The sequence below is a fragment of the Coturnix japonica genome, chromosome 2 (genome assembly GCF_054131305.1).
Source record: "Coturnix japonica strain WE chromosome 2, WE-NBRP24, whole genome shotgun sequence".
Classification (NCBI taxonomy): Eukaryota; Metazoa; Chordata; class Aves; order Galliformes; family Phasianidae; genus Coturnix; species Coturnix japonica.
In genome coordinates this window covers 44028091-44049893 of record NC_140664.1, presented here as the reverse complement: position 1 = coordinate 44049893, position 21803 = coordinate 44028091, and the positions used below count along the sequence as shown (strand labels likewise).

Here is a 21803-nt window from a genome sequence, read left to right as displayed (position 1 = left end):
CAGCAAGCTGCAAAGTGAGGTCATCCTTAGAGCAATTAGCTGAGGGTGGGCCTCTGCTCTGTGTCTCTGGAAAGAAAGTGAATGCATGGACAATATTTCATTTAAACTGCACTTGTACTGACTGGACTCCCCCAAAAAAACTTTTCCATACAGCAAATTGTGCTGCTGAAAGGACAGTGAGTTTTAAGAACTGAAGGGAAAGGAGCAATAAAAGCAGCAAAGAGAAAAATGTTAGAGAAACTTCTCTGTTCCACAAGTGCTTCTGGAGATAAAGGTGAGGCAGGGAGGGGAAGAGGCTGAAAGCCAGGACAGGAAGGAAGGCACCAGATTCATCTGCAGTCTTACGTAGACTTCCCTCCTTGTCTCAGTTCCCACCTCTTTACATGAGATGTCTGTCCTGTAATCTTACTCTTCTGCACATTTTCAAGCACAACATCTTTCCTCTTCTGTTTCTTAGCTGCTGTCTTCTACCATCCATCCTATTTGATGGAGTCATTTCCACTTAATGTTTCATCACTCTCACTAACATGACAGTAACATATAAACTCCTACTTAATTAGGTTGTGATTTTGACACAGATAAGGATCTCTATCATATCCAAATCAGAAAATAGTTTGTGAAACGCCTGAGTGACAAAGAATGGAGAAATGTTGCTCGGCTGAGCCTTGATCTGACTATGCTGACTGAGCCCAACTAAGAAGCTCACCTGCTTTTGGATTATGCTTAGTTTCATAACAGGGTCTACTTTCAATTTGATATTTAAGGACATCTGAGAATATCAGTCTCCCTTATCTCCCCACAAACTGCCCTGTCTGAGGAGAACTCCCTCAACTGAAAAATCACTTGCTGCTCTGACTGATAAAGATCAGAAACAAAAATATTGCTAGAGTAACTGCCGGTGTGGTTTCCTTCACAAACTGAGGAACTAACATGCCAGGTAAGGAACGCAGTAAAGAAGGGAAATGACCTATTGCAAATGCTTTGCTTTTTTAACTGAAGCACAGACTATGTGCTTGTAGCAGATGTTGTGCTAAGATAGGTTATTATGATGACACTATAATAAAATGGGAGGCACCTTTAGCAAACTGCTGCAACTGGAACATGATTGCACTGAAGGGTGGAAAATTGCTCCATTAATTTGTGTTGCATCCATGTATCAAGTGTCCTAGAAAGTGTTCCAAGACTGACTCTGCATTTACAATGTGACAACATAATCAAAATGGACAGGTGTGAAATCACACCTCTCTATATAATACAGTCACCCTGCCCATGTAATTCTGTGCTTGTGTGTTCTTCCATGGACTGCTTGCTTTGAAAAACAGCTTGCAAGCAGCGTGGGGATAGATGTTTTAGCTCTGTGCTCAAAGGGATTATTTGCAAATAAGCAAACTGACTATAATCTTTTAGGCAGCTTGTACCAGGCTGTACGGATCAATAAACAGACCTTCTTATCTGTTTGTAGGACTGGCACAAAAGGTTTCCAAGGAGACTTTTTTAGAGATATAGGGACTATCACACTCAACTTTTGCTCTGCAGCCCTTGCAAGGCATTCCGTCAGTTGCACTGAGTGCTCTGTTAATCACTCTGCTTTTTTTTATGTGACAATTATATCAGATATATGTGACAGCCCAAAGTGGCTCTAACATCAAGGGAGGAGCAAAATCAAAATCAAGTCAGTAGATGAGAAAGTAATTGGTAAAGAAAAGAAAACAAAAAAACTAACAGGCAACAATGGTGAGTGATGGAGTCACCGACCCCAGGGGTGTGCAAGGAAAGACTGGATGTTGTATTGAGGGACATGGTTTAGTGGGAGCTATTAGTAATAGGTGAATGGTTAGACTGGATGATCTTTTAGGTCTTTTCCAACCTTGGTGATTCTATGAGTCTGTGATAATTCACACAGGGCAGACCTGGGCTGTATTTCAAGCTATGCTCTCCTTCCCTCTCTTCTCCCTTCTCTACACTGCAGATGGTTAAGGGTGAGCATATCACCCTATTTCAGTACATGTTATGCCTCACTGTCGACTGGGGCCTCCGGGCAACAGTCTGAGTCAAATCAATACTAACACATAATGGAGGCAGCAGCCACACTGGCTGAGGGGGTGAATCACAGGAGAGCTGGGTAGGGCAGCTGCTGGCCTGACACACACACCTGGCCTGCTGGACACGTTTGGGTTTTGCTATTCCAAGCCATCATAAACAAACAAACATGACAGCTCCAGGGCATCCTGGGGACCAGGAAAACTTTCATCAGGACTCAATGAGAGACGCTCAAGACGGGATGAATCACAGAATGGCCTGTGTTGAAAAGGACCACAACAATCATCCAGTTCCAACTCCCTGCCATGTACAGGGTCCACCAACCACCACGGAATCACAGAATCACAGAATGACCCGGGTTGGAAGGGACCTCAAGGATCATGTAGTTCCAACCCCCCTGCCTGGCAGGGCCACCAAACATACACATTTACTAGATCAGGTTGCCCAGGGCCCCGTCCAACCTGGCCTTGAACACCTCCAAGGACGGGGCATCCACAACCTCCCTGGGCAGCCTGTTCCAGGGCCTAACCACTCTCCTAGTGAAGAACTTCCCCCTAACATCCAACCTAAATCTTCCCTCCTTCAACTTGGATCCATTTCCCCGTGTCCTGCTATTGTCAGCCCTTTTGAAGAGTTTACTCCCCTCCTGGGAGTAAGTTCCCTTCAGGTATTGAAAGGCTGCAATGAGGTCACCCCACAACCTTCTCTTCTAAAGCGTTTGTTTTTAAGTGTTTGGAAGTGTTTGTTTTTAAAGTGCTTATTTTTCAATTTCTCCGACACGAGAAACCAACTGTAAGACGTGGCTGCCAAGAGGAAACGCCTCAGACCCCAAGCTGGGCGCCAAGCAACCAGAACGCTGCCAGCCCTGCCCCACACCCAACATGGCCGCCGCCCTTCAGCAACGGCCGCCCGCCCCGCGCACGCTCACTCCTCCCCATCCGCGGTCACGTGGTGCCGCTGAGGTGGCGCGCGCACTCTCCGCCTCCCGCTCAAACTCAACCCCGGTTCTCGCGGCCGCGCGCATCGCGCCACCAGCCGCCGGGAGCGCGCGCGTGTGCGCGTGCACGCGCTGCGCCATCCGCCGCCGCCGCCGCTTGGCGCATTTGGCTCCGGTGCGCGGCGCCGCTTCTCCCCGTCCGCCTCCCTCCATTCATCCGGCCGGGAGCGGCGCCGGCCTCAACGGAGGTAAGCGGGGATGAGGCGGAGGGCGGCTCAACTCAGGCAGAACGAGGGGGCGGGGGAGAGAGCGGCGACCGTTGAACCCCTGTCACCGGTCTCCGGCGGCCAGGTGTGGCCGTGGAGGCCTCGGGAGCGGAGCTGAGGGGCGGGAGGGGTCGGTGCCGCCATCCCATGGGAGCAGTTGAGGTTAAAGATGGTGCTGGGTGCCGTGTTTATCCCGGCTGATGGAGGGAACGTTGCCGCCTTTGTGTGTGTGTGCGTGCCTGAGTTTTTTTGCCAAGTGCCCATCTCAGCTTGTTGTGGGGTGTGTGAACAACGCTGCCCCTCACCCCGTCCTTGCCCAGGACCTGTTGGAGACGTCCGTGGTTATAACGGAGTTAGTGCTGCTTAAATCAGCCCAGCAAAGTAATGCGACGTGCATACCTGTCTCATGTACCTTTTGCGTTTACACAGTTATTTCTTTTGTAAACAGAATCTCGTTGCTGTTATAAGAAGGGTTTTGTTAGGAGCCCATCAGAGAGGAAGTAGGTGATAGACAGTGCTGCATATCTCTTCCCCTTGCCCTTCTCTCTCTAATTTTGGATACTGAGCTTCTGATGTCAGCAAAATATGAGAAAGGGGGAAAATGAGTGAGGTTAGACACGTTTTGCCCTGAGGGGTGGTGGAGTCTCCTTCTCTGGGGATATTCGAGACCCGCCTGGACGCCTACCTGTGTGACGTGGTGTAGGGAGCCTGCTTTGGCAGGGGGGTTGGACTCGATGATCTCTAGAGGTCCCTTCCAACCCCTACGATTCTGGGATTCTGTGAAACATTAGAATCATAGAGTCCAACCACAACCTAACCATAGTACCCTAACTAACAACCCTCTGCTAAATCATGTCCCCGAGCACCACATCAAAATGGTTTTTAAACATACCCAGGGATCACTGTTATCAATATCGAATATTAGAAGTGATAAACTAATTGTAAGAAGTTTATCAGTAAACTCAGACTGCTGGAGGAGTTTGAGGTACTTCTTTATGTGGTTCTGTTTGTAATCACAGTAAGAGCAGGTAGTGCTGAAGGGCTGTAGTAAGCAATTATAGTGTTCCTTGTTTAGCTCATAGCATAGCTTTTCAGTTAGGCATACCAAAATGGTTTGTCTTCTTTAATGGCCTCCGAAAGAGGTGGTGTTTGAACTTGTCTTTCTCTCAGTACTTAGTTTTGTAACAAGCCAAAATATTAGCTTAGCTGTTTGTTATTCTATACGAGGAAAACATGGATGGGAAATGTTCTGGCATTGCAACGCTGAGAACATCTCGTCCTCCCTCCCTACTTCATAGAATTATAGAATTACTCAGGTTGGAAAAGACCTTGAAGATCATCAGGTCCAACCACAGCCTAACCAGAACCCTAACTCTAACAACCCTACACTAAATTATATCCCTGAGCACCACATCCAAACGGCTCTTAAACACATCCAGGGATGGCGATTCAACCACCTCCCTGTGGAGCCTATTCCAGTACCTAACTACCCTTTCTGTAAAGAAGTTCTTCCTAATATCCAACCTAAACTTGCCCTGGTGCAACTTGAGGCCATTTCCCCTCGTCCTGTCACTTGTCACCAGTGAGAGGAGACCTGCCCCACTCTCACTGTAAGCACCTTTCAGGTACTGGAAGAGGGCAATAAGGTCTCCCCTCAGTCTCCTTTTCCTCAGACTAAACAGCCCCAGCTCCCTCAGCCTCTCCTTGTAGGGCTGATTCTCCAAGCCCTTCACAAGCCTCATTGCCCTTCTCTGGACCTGCTCCAGTACCTCCATGTACTTACAGCATTCCTTTCTGCTCATATAAGCTCAGGATCATTTATGGGGAAATAGAAATTGCATATATATATATAGATATAGATATATGAATTGCAAGCAATTTATATGTAATTGTCTGAGAGAGATGAAAGGATCGCTTCTGATGTGAGATCCGCTGCTCAATGCTAAATGTATGCACAAAAAAACCAACCTTTCAGGTTTATACAAAGCTGTGACGACAGTTTGCTTCATTAGTATATGGATTAGATGTATTCCCGCAGTACCGGGCAAATTCTAGTGTAACAAAGTAGCATATTGTATCACAATGACGTCTGTATTTTGTGCTGATCAGGAGCGCTTCTATGAACTTCTGACCTCTCTGCTCTGTAGGGAGGCAGAGGGAGGTGCTGGTCTCTGCTACAGGGAACCAATGGCAGAAGGAAGACAGTGCAGAACTGCCAGGGGAGGGTCAGGCTGGGCACCAGAACTGGCTTCACAGTAGGGTGGTTGGTGTTCTGTGCCCAGCAGTGTTCAAGGAGTTTGATCAGTGCCCTCAATAACGTGCCTCTTGCTTTTGGTTAGTCACACACACAGAATCACAGAATGACCCGGGTTGGAAGGGACCTCAAGGATCATGTAGTTCCAACCCCCCTGCCTGGCAGGGCCACCAAACATACACATTTACTAGATCAGGTTGCCCAGGGCCCCGTCCAACCTGGCCTTGAACACCTCCAAGGACGGGGCATCCACAACCTCCCTGGGCAGCCTGTTCCAGGGCCTAACCACTCTCCTAGTGAAGAACTTCCCCTAACATCCAACCTAAATTTTTATCAACCTAAGTCCTGAAGTGCTCAGGCAGTTCCTGAGCTCAGTCCCTTCCAAACAAGCTATTCTACCTAGCCAGTCACCGAGTGTGTGCTTCCAAAGCTGGAAAGTAGCACAAATATTGCATATTTATACTTTATAAATGTATCTATGCTATGTAGGGAAGCACTTCTCACTCCTTTTACTTCTTACTCTCCTTTGTTACAAACATCGGGGCTTATGTTTCTATCGGTGCAGCCAGACTGGTTTAATATGCAGCTCTCATTCCAGAGCACATTCATATTTGAAGTCAGAACTTCCCTGTGCATTTGAAGGATTAGTGGTTGTCCTTTCATTAGAAAAAAATAGAAGCATAACTATTTGTTTTGTTTATATTTGAGGGAATTTCCAAGTGAAGGAAGTTAGCTTCCCCTTGTGAACTATTTTGTTGTTATCAGTGTCTTTCAGCTTTGCAGTAGCTTTGATGGCACACAACCAGAAGTTGTCCTGAGTCACTGCCCTCCCTGGAAGCATTCAAGGCCAGGCTGGATGGGGCTGTGAGCCACCTGTTGTAGTGGGAGGTGTCCCTGCCTATAGCAGGGGGTTGGAACAAGGTGATCTTAAAGGCCCCTTCCAACCCAAACCATTCTATGATTCCCAATATCTCATGCTGTGCATACCTGTGTGTGTGGGGGGGGAATTCAGTATTTTTACCTGATTTTCTAATAAAATAACACTGATATCTGTGATAGGATGCTTTTCTTGTTTGAATACACACGCTTTGATTTTGAAATGCCGGAGGTTCAGAAGAAAGAGTAAATACACCTGAGGCAGAGCAGTGCATGGAAGGCTTTTCTTCCTCCCAGTGGGGAGTGTAGACAAATAACGGTTGCTCATAAGGGAAATAATTAGAGCTTTCTAAAAGCATACAGGGAAAGCTTCATCAGCTTCTCTTACTTTAAGGAAAAAATGAGATGGATTGGAAAGGGTCCAGAGGAGGGCCGTGAAGATGATGAGGGGGCTGGAGCACCTCCCCTATGAGGACAGGCTGAGGGAGTTGGGCTTGTTCAGCCTGGAGAAGAGAAGGTTGCGGGGTGACCTTATTGCAGCCTTTCAATACCTGAAGGGAACCTACACCAAGGAGGGGAGTAAACTCTTCGAAAGGGCTGATAATAGCAGGACTAGGGGAAATGGTTTTAAGTCGAAAGAGGGAAGATTTAGGTTGGATGTTAGGGGGAAGTTCTTCACTAGGAGAGTGGTTAGGCCCTGGAACAGGCTGCCCAGGGAGGTTGTGGATGCCCCGTCCTTGGAGGTGTTCAAGACCAGGTTGGACGGGGCCCTGGGCAACCTGATCTAGTAAAGGTGTATGTTTGGTGGCCCTGCCAGGCAGGGGGGTTGGAACTACATGATCCTTGAGGTCCCTTCCAACCTGGGTCATTCTGTGATTCTGTGACTTTCTCTTCAGAAAATTTGGTTACTGTGTTATGTATGTATGTATCAATAAAACTTGCTTTGCAAGCTCTTGAAGATGTAGAAAGCTCAAGTTACTAAAGGAAAGATGCTGTAGTGCTGGAATCAGATAATTGTTATTAAGTTATTGAGATATAACTGGTGACACATTACAGAACAGACAGGACCCTGCAGATTGTGGCCTTTCTTTCATACTCCCTCCCCCCCCCCCCTTTTATTTTCTCAGAGATCAAAAAATAACTTAAGTAACTGAAAAATATTGTAGCTTGAATGCCTGTCTAACAGGAGAACCTGCAGAAACTGAGTTTATTGTTTTGTGTTGGAGATGGAAAGCCAGACACTTGATTTTACCCATTTTTAACCACCAGTTTAGGCATCAGTGCATCCCTTATTACTGTTATCCCGTGGGTGTTTCTCTAGCATCTTTAACTGCTTGGATTCTCGTTCCATGCTGATGGTACTCGTGATAAGTCTTCTCATTCCTTCAGAAGGTTTTGTTGCTTTTTGCTTTTGTTGAATCACAGAATGGCTTGGGTTGGAAGGGGCCTCAAGGATCATGAATCTCCACCTCCCTTGCCCCCCCCCACACATTTAATACTAGACCAGGCTGCCCAGGGCCCCCTCCAACCTGGCCTTGAACACTTCCAGGGACTCCAGTCTGTGTTTTGTCACCTCTATAGGAGAATCAGGGATTCATCCGCTTTGTTTACATTTTATAGCCTAAGCATTAGAAGTGCATGAAAATGAAGAAATGCTTTGGAATTCTAAGATTCCAAAGATCTTAAGGACCTCTTCCATGTCAGAATGATGTGTTATTTGGAATGTGGGGACAGGGGGGAGATGTAGGATGTGAGCAGAGGTTGTCCCATGCTTGCTGTATGTATTATGATTTCTTAATTAAAGGATATATTTGCCTCAGTCATTCTCTCAGCAGATTTACCTTGATCTGTGAATGTTTTGTTTTCGTGTTCTCATCAATGCCTCTCTGTAGTATTACTGCTTGTCTCCTTTTTTGGAACTAAGAATAATGTGCACTGATAAAAGCTGAGGAGGAGCCCTATCAGTGTCTTCTGGCCATGCTTGTTGTACAGTTCCCACACAGTACAATTAAATTGCTTAGATGTAATTTTGGCTGGCAGTCACCCCCCCCCCTCCCCACCTTTGAATCATCATCTGGGATATGTAAATTCAATTTGCAGATATAAACGTAGCCTATGGAAGAAATGTTTTGAATATACAAAGTGTTTTTATAGAATCACAGGATCCTTAGAGGCCATCTGGTCCAGCTTCCCTGTAATGAACAAAGGCACCACAGTTACATCAGGTTGCCCAGGGTCTGATCCAGCCTCACACAGAATCACATACAGAATCACAGAATGACCCGGGTTGGAAGGGACCTCAAGGATCATGTAGTTCCAACCCCCCTGCCTGGCAGGGCCACCAAACATACACATTTACTAGATCAGGTTGCCCAGGGCCCCGTCCAACCTGGCCTTGAACACCTCCAAGAACGGGGCATCCACAACCTCCCTGGGCAGCCTGTTCCAGGGCCTAACCACTCTCCTAGTGAAGAACTTCCCCCTAACATCCAACCTAAATCTTCCCTCTCTTAACTTAAATCCATTTCCCCTTGTCCTGCTATTATCAGCCCTTTCGAAGAGTTTACTCCCCTTCTTGGTGTAGGTTCCCTTCAGGTATTGAAAGGCTGCAATGAGGTCACCCCGCAACCTTCTTTTCTCCAGGCTGAACAAGCCCAACTCCCTCAGTTTGTCTTCATAGGGGAGGTGCTCCAGTCATCCCCCAGCTTGTATTGATAGTGGATACTGCCTTGACCCAGGTGTAAGACCTTGCACTTGGATTTGTTGAACCTCACGAGGTTCACCTGGGAAACGCTGCAAAGTCAAGTTTTAACTTGGCTTAAATAAATCTTAATCTTCTGAACTTTGTTTTCTATTCTGTAGGTGAAAATAATACTGTATTTCTGGGATGCTATAAAACTAAATTAATACAATCGACTATATCATAAAGCTTGCTGTAGGAAAGAATCATTTAAAAATGCAGTCATACTTCTTATCAGGTATTGTGATTAATGAGCAATGGGAGAAGCTGCATGGATTCACAAAGAGCTGAGAAGGAAAATAATTTATTTTGATATGTGCTTTAGTATAAGCTTAATAGCACTTAGCTATTAGGGTGTTCGAAGCCCCCCTGTGGCGCAAGTGATAGAAGTGCCGCTCTGTTACACAGAGGCTCGAATCCCAGGGGTTGGACTCGATGATCTCTAAGGTCCGTTCCAACCCACACGAGACTATTGCCTATTACCTTTCCTGCTACAGTGCTACTACAAAAAAGGGTGACGAGCAGCCCACAAATAGCTGAGCTTGGAACTAGCATCCTACTTGTCATACCAAACTTGAATAGTCAGCCAGATGAAATGATCAGTGAAGGGAGCAGGCGCAGGGAGGCAGCTGATGTTCCTGAATGCTGCTGGCTGAGTAGAACTTTGAACACCACTACAGGTGCCGAAGTTACAACAGAGGTCAGAAAGTCTGCAAGTGAACTAATGCCCGAGAATCATTAACCAAATCCCTGCTGCCGTTCGTGGGAGCCTCAGCTACGGCCACGTGACTAAGCGTCATAGAAGATCATTACCTATCAGTGCAAACATATGGCAAAGTCTGTCTGTGTTATTGCTTATCTCAGAGTGCAAGGGGGCTGTGACATTTCAAGCAAAGCCTATTGGTGTAGGAGTTTCTATGTGAGGTTTCTTAAAGAAACGCTTCCTTTTTAACCTTAGTGCTGCGTGGGAAAGTATAGCAAATGGCTTTCTGTAGGAGACCAGAAGTTTTGCGTAATTCTTCTATCCCTCTGTGGATGGAGAAGAAATGCTGGTACAGCATTCTGATATGGCTGTGAACTTCACATTTATTTGTGCTTTGGAAAGTTAAATTGCTGCTTTCTGAGATGAATTTCTCAGAAAAATATGATCTTGAAGATGACTTCAGTACAAGTGTTTCTGCCCATGAGAGGGTTCCTTCTGGAATCTTGGTGAGTTTGACATTTATTGCTAATGATGGGTGCCTGCAGCATAGTTAAAATATCTACAAAATTAGTAGTCTGTATTTACTAATACAAGGAATACTTTAATTGGGTGTTGAGCAGGCTGGCCTGGCTTCTGAGTTAAAACCTATACTTAGGAGCAAAGACAGGTTTGCTTTGCTCTGCTTTCTTTGTTGGCTTGCTAGCTTGTTTTTGTCAAGTAGACTTTGTGCTGCAGTGCTTCTGCTTCATGTGGTCATGTTTTTTCCACTGGTGTTTGGAGTACAAATTAGTAAAACTCTTGAAAAATACCTTCTCTAATTAAAATAGTTAAAATCATAGAATCATAGAATGGCCTGGGTTGGAAGGACCTCAAAGATCATCTAGATTCAACCCCCCAGCTGTGGGCACAGTTGCCATCTACTAGACCAGGCTGCCCAGAGCCACATCTGAAGTCACTTCCTTTGTATATGAGTATTCCTGTACAACATAAAAGAAGTTGTTCAAGAAGACCTGTTGGTTTTGTAGCAGCCAAAATGACTTCTGTTTTATAATGGTACACGGATATAATTCCTTCCTACAAAGCTTCCTACTCTAATTATCACAGTATCACAGTCTCGTGTGGGTTGGAAGGGACATTAGAGATCATTGAGTCCAACCCCCGGGATTCGAGCCCCTGTGTAGCAGAGCGGCACTTCTACCACTTGCACCACAGGGGGGATTCGAGCCCAGGCCCCAGTGCTGCAACACGGCATTCCTACCACTGCACCACCGGGGCACACAATTATGCAAATATATACATTCCCTGGGTTGTGAATTCTTCAAATTCAGCTATCTGTTATGTAGAATATGTAAATACTTAATAAATACTTAACTTGACATATAGTACCACCCGATCACTTTTGAGAGCCATTCTGTTTCTCATTCCTGTAGCATGAGGAATTCAACCAACATACTCAGGGTGAACTTAAGGGCTTTGTCTATTTTTTTTAGTGGAGGAGACAGGTTTTTATTTAGCTCTTGAACTTCCAAAGTAGCAATTTCCTTTTGTATTTACTTCTGTGTCCTCCCTTCCTCCCCCCGCCTGCCTACAGTTTCAGTTTCTGGTTTTTGCTGCATGAAGTAAAACATACAACAGAAAAAACACTTTTGTTATAACATAGAGCAGTGTAGTTTAGATCCCTTCCTCCATTCCAACTAGCTTTCATACATACATATGTATATATATATATATACTGTTACATACATACATACATACATATATATATATATATATGTATGTATATATGTGTGTGTGTATATATATATATATATATGTATGTGACAGTGCTTGTGTGAACACTTCCTTACAAAGAAAGAAGCCTTTTATAAGCCATTGTTTTCAGTACTTAGTAGGTTCAGAAGTTCATATGTCATACATAAGTGAGGCTTATGTCACACATAAGTGGTAATTCTGAAAGCATGTTGTGCTGTGAGCTATGTAAATGTAACTGAGATTCTGGAAGAAATAACTTTCCAAATCGGAAAGCAAGAATGTATCTACAATAGGCAAATTATTTAGTCTTACAGCTTTGGGGGGTGATTTTCTGTTGTTCAGAGAGGTCAAGTATGTATCAGTGAGGGAATAGCAGAGCATCTACTGAGTGAACTCAGTTCCTGATGTTTAGTGTGAAATTGTCATCTTTAAAGAAGTCGCTGCTGAAGTGAGAGGGAATTCCTAATTTCTAATTTATTGAGTCCTGTTCCTTGAATTATAGTATATGAACTGCATGCTGTGTCAAAAGGTGTCTATTTTTTATTCTTGGCATCTTAAAATCTTTGTTTTTCATGAAAGTCAGCACCATAGGGACCCCTTGTGCTGCTGTGGGCCTCACACTGATGTGGTTTTTGTCACGTTCTTTGTGAGCAGAGCAGGCTTACTCACTATTGAAACAAGAAGATGAGAACTGAGTATCTTCTTGCCAGCTGTGTGAGGTAAAAGGGAGCTTATTAAGAGGGGATAGTGAGGAAGGATTGAAGCAGGGCCTTCTCTTTTCGGCAAGTGAGCTGCAGTGTTGTGAGTGAGCAGTCAGGTTTGTCATTGCACACAGAGCTACTTGTAAAGGAAACAATTTTATTAATCTAATACTGTTGGCTAGGAGTCCATTCTGTTGATTTTATTAGCCACTCATTGACAGTCTGTTCTTGTCCTCACCAACCATATTGTACAGAAGCTATGGGAGAAAATTCTCTGTCATGTTACCTAGCAAAGTCATTCTGTGGCTAATTTAAAAGTCTTTTAAAGTTGAGGTTGTCAAGCTGTCATCTTTCAAGTCGTGTGGAGAGGAATTTGCTTGTTCCTTATCTATTTTTATTAGCCCATGAACAAGGTTTCAAATTGCATTTAAAGCTGGATTTAAGATGTTTTTCTTAGTGCCTCTGAACAAAACTGTATTGTGCAAAAGCTTTTCCTCCCAGCACTGCTTTTGTTGTTTAAGTAATTCATCAGTTACTTCATCAGTAAGGCCTTCCAAGCTTTCTTTACAGTAGCACAGGGTGTATTACATTCATTCAAAAGGGCCTTACATCTGTGGCATCTCATAGAATCATAGAATTACCCAGGTTGGAAAAGACCTTGAAGATCATCAAGTCCAACCACAGCCTATCCAGAACCCTAACTCTAACAACCCTACACTAAATCATATCCCTGAGCACCACATCCAAACAGCTCTTAAACACAACCAGGGATGGTGATTCAACCACCTCCCTGGGGAACCTATTCCAGTACCTAACTACCCTTTCTGTAAAAGTTCTTCCTAATATCCAACCTAAACTTGCCCTGATGGAACTTGAGGCCATAATAGTACCAGTGTAACTATAAACATACAAGAAATCTAAAATTACATTAAAGGACAATGCAGCTGTAGAAGAATTTCCCCCCATTCCACACTTCTCAAGCCTACCAGGCTTAGAGAAACTTAGGTTTCCATTAGAATGCTTTCATGATTTTCCTGCCTCATTCTATTAAAGTTGGGACTTTCTGAGAAGTCTTCAGGCTTCATTTCCTTTCAACTGATGTAGTTCACCTTGTATTCTTAGTCTGAATGGCTTACAGTCATTCAAAAGATCACTTAAATATTTTTTAATGAATGACTGTATCCAGTAATTTCTTTCCAGCTTGATTGTATCATGATCTTCTTATGTTCATTTTCCCTTTTTTTTTCTGTTCTGTCCTAAACTCCCCACTCTTATATAGCAAGGCTTTCTTTGTGAACAAGATCCTTCTGTTAGGTTTGTGTTTTCTCAGAGCAAACTACTTCAGCAGCTGTTCAAATATGGATACTTCCAAATTCCATTAAGCTTTAAGGAGAAGTATGTATTGTAGCTATAGGTGGCACCTACTGAAATTTTATTGAGTCAAAAGCTAATGGAAGAGTCTTAATAATTTTGATTGTCTGTTGTTATCTACCATGGGTAGAAGAGTTTCTTGTGTCAGTTTCAAGTTCTGAAGGTCATTGTTGTTCAAAACAGTTTTTATGTGCTCGTAACTTTACGTTGAAAAAGCATTTACTACTTGTTCCGTGACAAAATAAATTCACTCTTAAAATCCATTCTTAATAGCGAATTTATGTATAACTCCAGAGACTGGTAGTAATATGAGAATTGGCTCAAAATTCTGTTGGCTTCAAGGTGTTTGTGTAAAGCTTGTTCCATTAAGCAGAGTAATTGTTAAATGATGTAACACGTGTCTTTTGATTAAAATTTAAAAAAGAAAACAAAACTTTTCTTAATTAACTTTTTTTCCCTCCCCTTCTTCCCTTTAGTTTCAGACTATGAACTACGTAGGACAACTTGCGGGACAAGTCCTGGTTACTGTGAAGGAACTGTACAAAGGCATTAATCAGGCCACCCTTTCAGGATGCATCGATGTGGTTGTGGTCCGGCAGCAGGATGGTACATACCAATGTTCTCCTTTTCATGTCCGATTTGGGAAGCTCGGTGTCCTGCGCTCTAAAGAAAAAGTGGTAAGTTCCGAAAGTGGACCAAAGCAAAGTTTGGAATACCAATGCATTCACTTATTTCCTCTGTTCCTTCTTTTCTCAACCCCCAATTAGCAGTCTGGTTAAGTACAGAGCAGTTTCTCATATATGCTATACAGACTGAGAGTTCTGGAATGCAAAGTGAAACTTCCTGTGGTAATCTATCACAGAATCAGAATCACAGAATTATCAAGGTTGGAAAAGACCTAGAAGATCATCTAGTCCAACCACTACCAATACTTCCCGGCTAAATCATATTCCTCAACACAACATCCAAACGTTTCTTGAACACTCCCATGATCAGTGACTCCACCACCTCCCTGGGCAGTGCATTCCAATGCCTGACTACCCTTTCCGAGAAGGAAAGAAGGAAGAATCTAAGGACTCTGCGGGGGGAGGGGAGGGAAGAAAAACCAACAAGAAAAGCTTTGACAGCTTTTGAGCTATTAAAAAAGGTTAATACAAGCATATATACTTCACTCTTAAAATGTTTATATGACTATTTATTTACTTATTCAAGATTCCTGGGAAATAAATGCTTAATAACTTATAATTGATTCCTGATATTGAAGGAACTATTTTCAGAATGTCTGGGGACAAATAGAGTTTATCTTGAATGTTGGTGACCTGTCATAAATAATCCCTTTTATTATCTGTTTAATGTTGATATGCAGCAGGAAATGCAGTTAATAATATCTGCAAGCAAATAAAAATTGGGAATGAAACTTCATTCACTTATGGGATTATTAGGAAGAGAACCTGGTACAATTCCCAATCCAGAGAGCCAGAGCTACCAGAGTGGATCATCTTGCCATTTCCTTTGCTTACACTTTAGTAATTATGTGCTTACGGAGTGAGTTGGATTGGGTTGTAAATTTGATCTAAAATGAACTGATTGTGGGGGGAGTTTACATCCCTGTGAGGGATGTTCTGCAGAAGGAAGTACTGTGTACGGCAGTGTTGCCTGTGGGTGTGCTGCCGAAGGATTGATTGATTTAAACAGTTCATAGTGCTTAAGGCTTATATATTGCTTTTCTAAGAAAGACAACAACACTGAAAGAAACTGCCCCATCTTTATAGTTTATAGTGATTTCTCTCTCTCTTTTTTTTTTTTTTTTTAGCGTTGTAGTGTGTTTGGTTTTTATTCTTGCCTTTTTATGTGCTAATATTAGAAGTAGGTCTTCCTATTTGACTGTCCATTTCATGTTACAGTACTGTCACTATGAATATGTGTGTTCATATCATATTAGCTACGGCTCAAAGGATTATTTTTGCTCTTGCATTGGCAGGAAACCGGATCTTGAGTAATGTACATACTGAATATCCCATAGCAATTGCAATATTTCACTTGATCTTTTTTTTTCACCAAAGTGTCTAAACTATATATGGCTTGAAATGCCACTGGCATTTTCTATCTTAAGGCAAACCCATCATGTTTTTATCTGACAACTATTAGATTTTGCAATGTCAAGGCTTAGTACCTATAGTCAGATACCATTAGTTAAGTAAATTTGCTGAAAAATAAGGTAATTTTATCTGAACTTTAAACATTCTGTTTAGAAAAATTTGGAATGGGTCTTAGCTGGATGTTCAATATTTCATTAGGAAGAGGAATTAAAATAATTTTTATATATAATATATATATATTTAATCCACTGTTTTTCCTATATTTGATATGCATAGGGAAGAGTAGTCTCTCTATTCTGTGCAATGAATGTAAGTTAAAGAACCTGTTTATGAGCTTAGAAGTATTTTCCCTTTGCGAAGGCATTATATAGTTGCAGAAGATTTGTGGTGCAGTGTCATATTCCTGTAAACTCATGAGAAGGAAAATCTGAACCAATGTCTGAGTTGCAAAAAGAAATGTGGGAAATGTCTATCCTGTTGAAATATAGTTGAACATTACTTGTCAAAACAAAACCTGTTTCCAGGAGGCTTCTACCTTGTCATCTTTACCTTTTGCTCTTTGGGACTCAGATTTGTAGAAGACTCCAGGTTGAACTTTAAGCAGATAAACATGAATGGCCTCGGTCATTCAGCATTCTTCTAGGAAAGAAAGACTAAATCAATAGTTTATGCTTCTGGAGCTCTAAATTAGGTGAGCAGTGTTTTATCATCAGATGTTTTCCATGTTTTTCCACTTTTTTCTTCTAGCTCTCTCAACTAACAGCCCAGCATGATTTGAGTTAAAAAGATAAAGATCATTGTAACACATTTCAAGGAGGGAGAAAGAGTGATGATCATACAAGGGAATAAGGTTTATCAGAGATTAGCAAGACTTTAGGTCAGTGCTTTCACCTGTGATGAATTAATCACATTCAGTTATCTCTTTTCACAGATTGATATAGAAATTAATGGCGATGCTGTTGATCTTCATATGAAACTGGGTGACAATGGAGAAGCATTCTTTGTACAAGAAACCGAAGAGGAAAATGTAAGGGGTTTGTGCATCTTGATGGCTACAATACTATGTTAAGAGTACTGTCAATATTACTACTTCTAAAAGCTTCATTTTCTGACTGAATCTTCCATCACTTTCAATGCTGCCAGGGTGCTTGGTATTTTGTAGAATTACGTTACCAGTGTTTCAAAAAGTAATTAATTTTTTATTAATAGGCCACTCTTTGAAGGAATGTTTTTACTTTTAGTATATAAATTCTTGGAAGCTGCAGTTATACAGATTTGCAGTGCCGTATTCCTAAGGATATAGAACTTGAGTAACTGTGGAACTTTTCAGTCATACATATTAGTCCATTTTTGAATGTTCGCATTTTTTATTTCAGCAAGATAAGGGGAAAGGAATTTTAAGTGTACAAATGTAAAAGATTTAAAGAAAATAGAGGGGAAAGGGCCTGTCTTAGTAAGCAAAAAGTGAAGCTGTGAATTCGCTGTCAGGAATCAGTGTCTTTCAAAGAAATGAGCTTGATCTGCTTACTGGTTTATGGACACTGTGTTTGTTGCAAGGGAAGAAGAGGAAGCACTCCATTTGAAAAGATTTAAATATTACTTAAAGTGGAAGGAGTAAATAAGCATTTAGACTAGTGCACTAAATGTTAAGTTAGGGCCGAAGGTCATGATATTTATGAGAAAGGAAACTTGAGTTCTTTTTCAGCATACACAGTGAGTAAAGTCAAAACTGAAAGCAGTTCTTCTAGCTGCTGTCGTCTTAGCTGTTGATGAGAATAGATCAGTCTTAAGATTCTTTTCAGGAAGCAAGAATGGTAACCACTAACCATGCACTTTCATTTTCCTTCCCTTTTGCCCCTCTTCATATTATTTCTCATTGTATTTCTTTCAGTTTAGGTCTTGATATATTTTACTGTTTTGTTATGATACAAATAAGCACCTGGTGGTTGATTCATAAAGATTTCTCTTCATCTGGATTGTTTCTTCAGTGGGCGGTTTTAACTAGCTGAGGGTTGGTGCTGGTTTTGTTATGTAGGTAGATAGATTTCTTTCTAACCTGAGTAAATCATAGAATGGCCTGAAGTAGGAGACACATCAAAGATAATTAATTCCAAACTCCTCTCTACATCATCCCTAGATGTCCCTTCGAACCTACACCTATCTGTGTATCTGTTTAAAAATAAATAGACAGCTGTGGGCTTAATTAGCCTAGTTCTGTTAACTCATCTATGGATGGAATCATGTACTTCAAAGCAAAGAAGTTAAATACAATTCCATTTACTGCCAGGGAGGTTGTCCTTGGAGGTGTTCAAGACCAGGTTGGATGGGGCCCTGGGCAACCTGATCTAGTAAATGTGTATGTTTGGTGGCCCTGCCAGGCAGGGGTGTTGGAACTACATGATCCTTGATGTCCCTTCCAACCCGGGTCATTCTGTGATTCTGTGACTGAGAATCTATTTATTTCTTTTTTTGTTGTTTAGGAAAAAGTTCCTGCATATTTGGCCACATCTCCAATACCCACTGAAGACCAGTTTTTTAAAGACTCTGACAATCGTTTGATATCAGGTGAAAGTGAGAGGACATGTGCAAACTCAGAAATTCCACATGCTATGGAAACAGAGACTGTATTCACCCCGGGATCAGTGAAAAAGAAAAAAAGAAGAAGAAAGAAATACAAGCAGGATATCAGGAAAGAAGATCAGATTTCTTCTACTGGGACAGAAGAGATTTTTGAAATGGAAATTAGCTCAGATGATGAGAAAAGTGTTCAGCCCCTTAGGTAAGCTACGGTGTGTTTGCTAACTGCTTTTGCTGGGTATTGCTGGGCCTTTAAAGGGTAACTGGTACCCTTTTCGTACACAAGTAATCCATAACTTTCAATAGGCATTAGGTTGTTTTTTCCTTAAACAATACATAAACTCCAGGAAAAAACCTAATCGTCAGTTTTCTATGGAAGTTTCTTAGGCTGTTGAATGAAAGAAGAAGAGTTGGTTTTTAGACAAAGCTTACTAGTTTGTAAACAGCTATAATGCTTAATACACTGAGTAAATTCAGTATCTGTTCTGGAAAACAGAAGAATGATTTGCTGTAAGAGAATGAAGTATAACTGAAAAACCTTTCCTTTAGTGTGTGTATGGGGACTGTTAGGGCATGGCCTAGATCTCTGTTCAGTCTTCAGTGCAAGAGCACTGAGACAACAATGTCTGGATCATGTGAGTGGCAAGCCTGCCCTTGGCAGGGGAATTGGAACTGGATGGTCTTAAAGGTCGCTTCCAACTAAAGGGATTCTTTGATATTACTGACATAGTTAAAAAACATTAAAAATCAAAATAACCATCAAGTACAGGAGGAAAGTGAGTATAACCTGTGAATGATTTATTCTTCATTTAATCAAGTGTTAGAAATGAGCAAAAAATATAGGAATATCACACCAACAGTGGCTATTTTCAACAAGTGTTTAGAATTCAAATTGATATTCTAGCAATTACTATAATTTGACTAGAGATGAATATAAAGTTGTAGTTCTGGCTGAAATATCTAGTTCAATCATAGCTGAATGAACAAGAGTGTTTCCATAATGGTTTTAGCTTTGTAAACTGTGGAATGAAGGATCAGAAAGGCTTTTTATTTGTTTATTTTTAAATAATTAAAACACCAGTGGAAGTTCCTTCTCAGAGTAGAGAGTGATGATGTGAAAGGAAGAAGTTTTTGTTAAAAGAATGCTGTTATGTGAGTGACAGTTATTTGGAGGACAGAACAAATAAACTGTAGCAACACAGGCCCAGAGATGCTAAGATAAGTTCATGGCTATGTATTTGTTAGGGGAATTCATACCAGAATGACTGTATACCAACACAGGAATTGAAATGCCTTGTAGGCATATGCTGTTAGCTTCCCTGATGAAGATGCAGCTGGGGAAAGGAGGGGGAAGTAAAGGCATCTTCTCACATCTTGTGAGGATATAAGTGATATCAGCAGGTTTGAAGTGATTATTATTATTACTATTATTATAAATGCCCTGTTATGGGAAAAAAATAATAATACAGAAGTAGAACCTTAGTAGTTAGTGCATTTCAGAGTGAAACCAAGAACGGAAAAGGGAAGAGTTGTGTTCTGACAGGAAGGTCAAAAATTCAGCCGTAGATACTAGTACATCATGTCTTATCTAGTGCTTTTCTTACAGCTTGAAGGACAAGATGTTTCCGGTTTCTTGGGAAAACCCAAAATCCGTTTCCAAATGTTTTTACAGCCTTTTTTAAAATATCCTTTGTCTTTTCTAGCTTTGTTGCTATGTGCCACAGATTTAGTACTTGTCTTACCTAAAATAGTACCAGGAGGACTAAGATTAGTGTGTATGCTCAGAAAGGAATAGGGAGGCATTTATTTCTAAGGTGCTATGCGTGTTGTGTCTGTTCTCCCACCCTGCAAAATGGATTTTCCATTTCAGTCCACATAATTCACCTGTTTTCACAAAGGCATTAACAGGACATTAACTTTCTGAAGCACTCTAATCTAGTGATGTTAAATGACTTTCATTGGTTTCTTAATCTGGCCGCAGAGTGCATCAGTCTGAAGGAAGTTATCTGTCTCTAAAGTCTTATCTATTTAGATAAAGCATACAATTGAAAAATGCATGAGAGGAAGTAGGTAGCAGTCTTTCTGAGTGTTGCAAAATAGGTAGTTTAGGATTATTAGTAAAACCATATGTGATAAATTACAGTGCACTGGTCAAATATCAATTATCTCATTTTATTTTCAGTGGTCTTTGACTGTGTTTGGATTTTTATTTCTTTGCTATGACCTTCCTGTCATCCTGTCCCCCTCCAAAGTTGAAATAATGAGGGACGTGACTAATTATTTTCTAGTATGCTTTCTTAATTGTCTGGCAACACCTTTTGCCTCTTGCAGTGTTTAGTATATAGTATGAAACATTTCTTTCATGCTTATTTTGGCTGACGAATGCAAATGGTATATTGTCTTTGCAGGAGTAATCTCAAGTCAAGCTGTCATTATCAAGTTTCTTGAGAATAATAATACTGAATGTTAAGGGTTTGGTATTTGTATTATACGTGCTGTGTAGCTATGATGCCCTTCATCTAACCTCAAGTTAGTCATATCCTAAGAACAGTTAGTTATCCAAGTGAATTTGGAAGGCTTTAAAATATTTGAAGTAATCATGATTGAAATATTGAAGAGACCTTTATGTAAAATACTATACCTACCAGTTCAGTGGTTCTTGATGTGTGTTTTTGTTACATATATTGAGTAGTGTTCTCAGTTCCAAAAAACCCTACTGTTCAGTGCAGTGCATCCAGTTACTCACCGTGGTGTGTGTTACCTACAAACTTGTGGATGAATCATGTAACTAGTAGCTGCCCCTTATTTTCTTAATTTTTTAATTTTTGAAATATTCAGTTGTCAAATGCATTGTCAAAACTGCCTTTTCTATGTAACTTTCAGTGATTCTGTAGTTTATCTAATGGAGGGTTATGGGGTTTGGTTGTATTAGCTCGCCCTAGAGAGTGATATCACTTAAGGTCTCGTGACTTCCTAGTTCAATATTAGAAGTTGTTAGAGGAGTAGGGTTCTTTTAAGCTGATAATATTTTCAAATATTAGTTACTGCATACTTTTTAAGTTGTATGTGGGTGTGCTGCAATCAATGAATTGTCCAACCTGTATATGTCTTTCTTTCGATCTTGGATTTTTAATAACATATATGCCACATTTCTAGCTGAATTAGTAATGCAGATTTCTTATAGTTGTCTTACTAAATGTCTCACGTTTTCCAAACAGAGGATCCTCAAATTCATCACCAAAAGGTGAAGAACAGAAAGAATCATTGATTTATCACTCAAAGGATCATTACCCGTTATCTGATGGAGACTGGTCCCCTCTGGATAAGTAAGTCATTTTCTAATGCCATTGTGCATCTGAAGATGAATAATTATAGTGAAGTTAACGTGCCTTTTACTCAGTTTTGTTCTTGATCTGTAAAACTGCAACACGCCTAACTTTTGTGATGCAGAATGCAGCATGTGCTACATGTGTGGATCTTTGAGAGT

The 21803-nt window shown here is 41.4% G+C and overlaps 1 protein-coding gene and 1 long non-coding RNA gene across 3 annotated transcripts in view; one reads left to right on the top strand and one right to left on the bottom strand.

Annotated features, from left to right (window-relative positions):
* The first annotated feature begins 3100 nt into the window (after positions 1–3100).
* LPIN2 (lipin 2) overlaps positions 3101–21803 on the top strand; it is a 34706-nt gene continuing 16003 nt past the window's right edge. Inside the window, exons 1-5 of one of the 2 annotated variants that reach the window (XM_015855251.3) lie at positions 3101–3225; positions 14117–14317; positions 16671–16766; positions 18220–18518; positions 21535–21642. In XM_015855251.3, coding sequence (XP_015710737.1) covers positions 14126–14317; positions 16671–16766; positions 18220–18518; positions 21535–21642 — 695 coding nt within the window. In that variant the 5' untranslated portion in view covers positions 3101–3225; positions 14117–14125. Of the gene's footprint in view, positions 3226–10069; positions 10323–14116; positions 14318–16670; positions 16767–18219; positions 18519–21534; positions 21643–21803 lie in introns of those variants that run through there. The other variant, XM_015855250.2, reaches the window with a different exon arrangement.
* On the bottom strand, positions 8501–9918 carry LOC146761795 (uncharacterized). Its single transcript, XR_014943424.1, has 2 exons — positions 9683–9918; positions 8501–8565 (listed from the first exon to the last, which is right to left on the bottom strand). It is a non-coding gene; the product is annotated as an uncharacterized LOC146761795 (long non-coding RNA).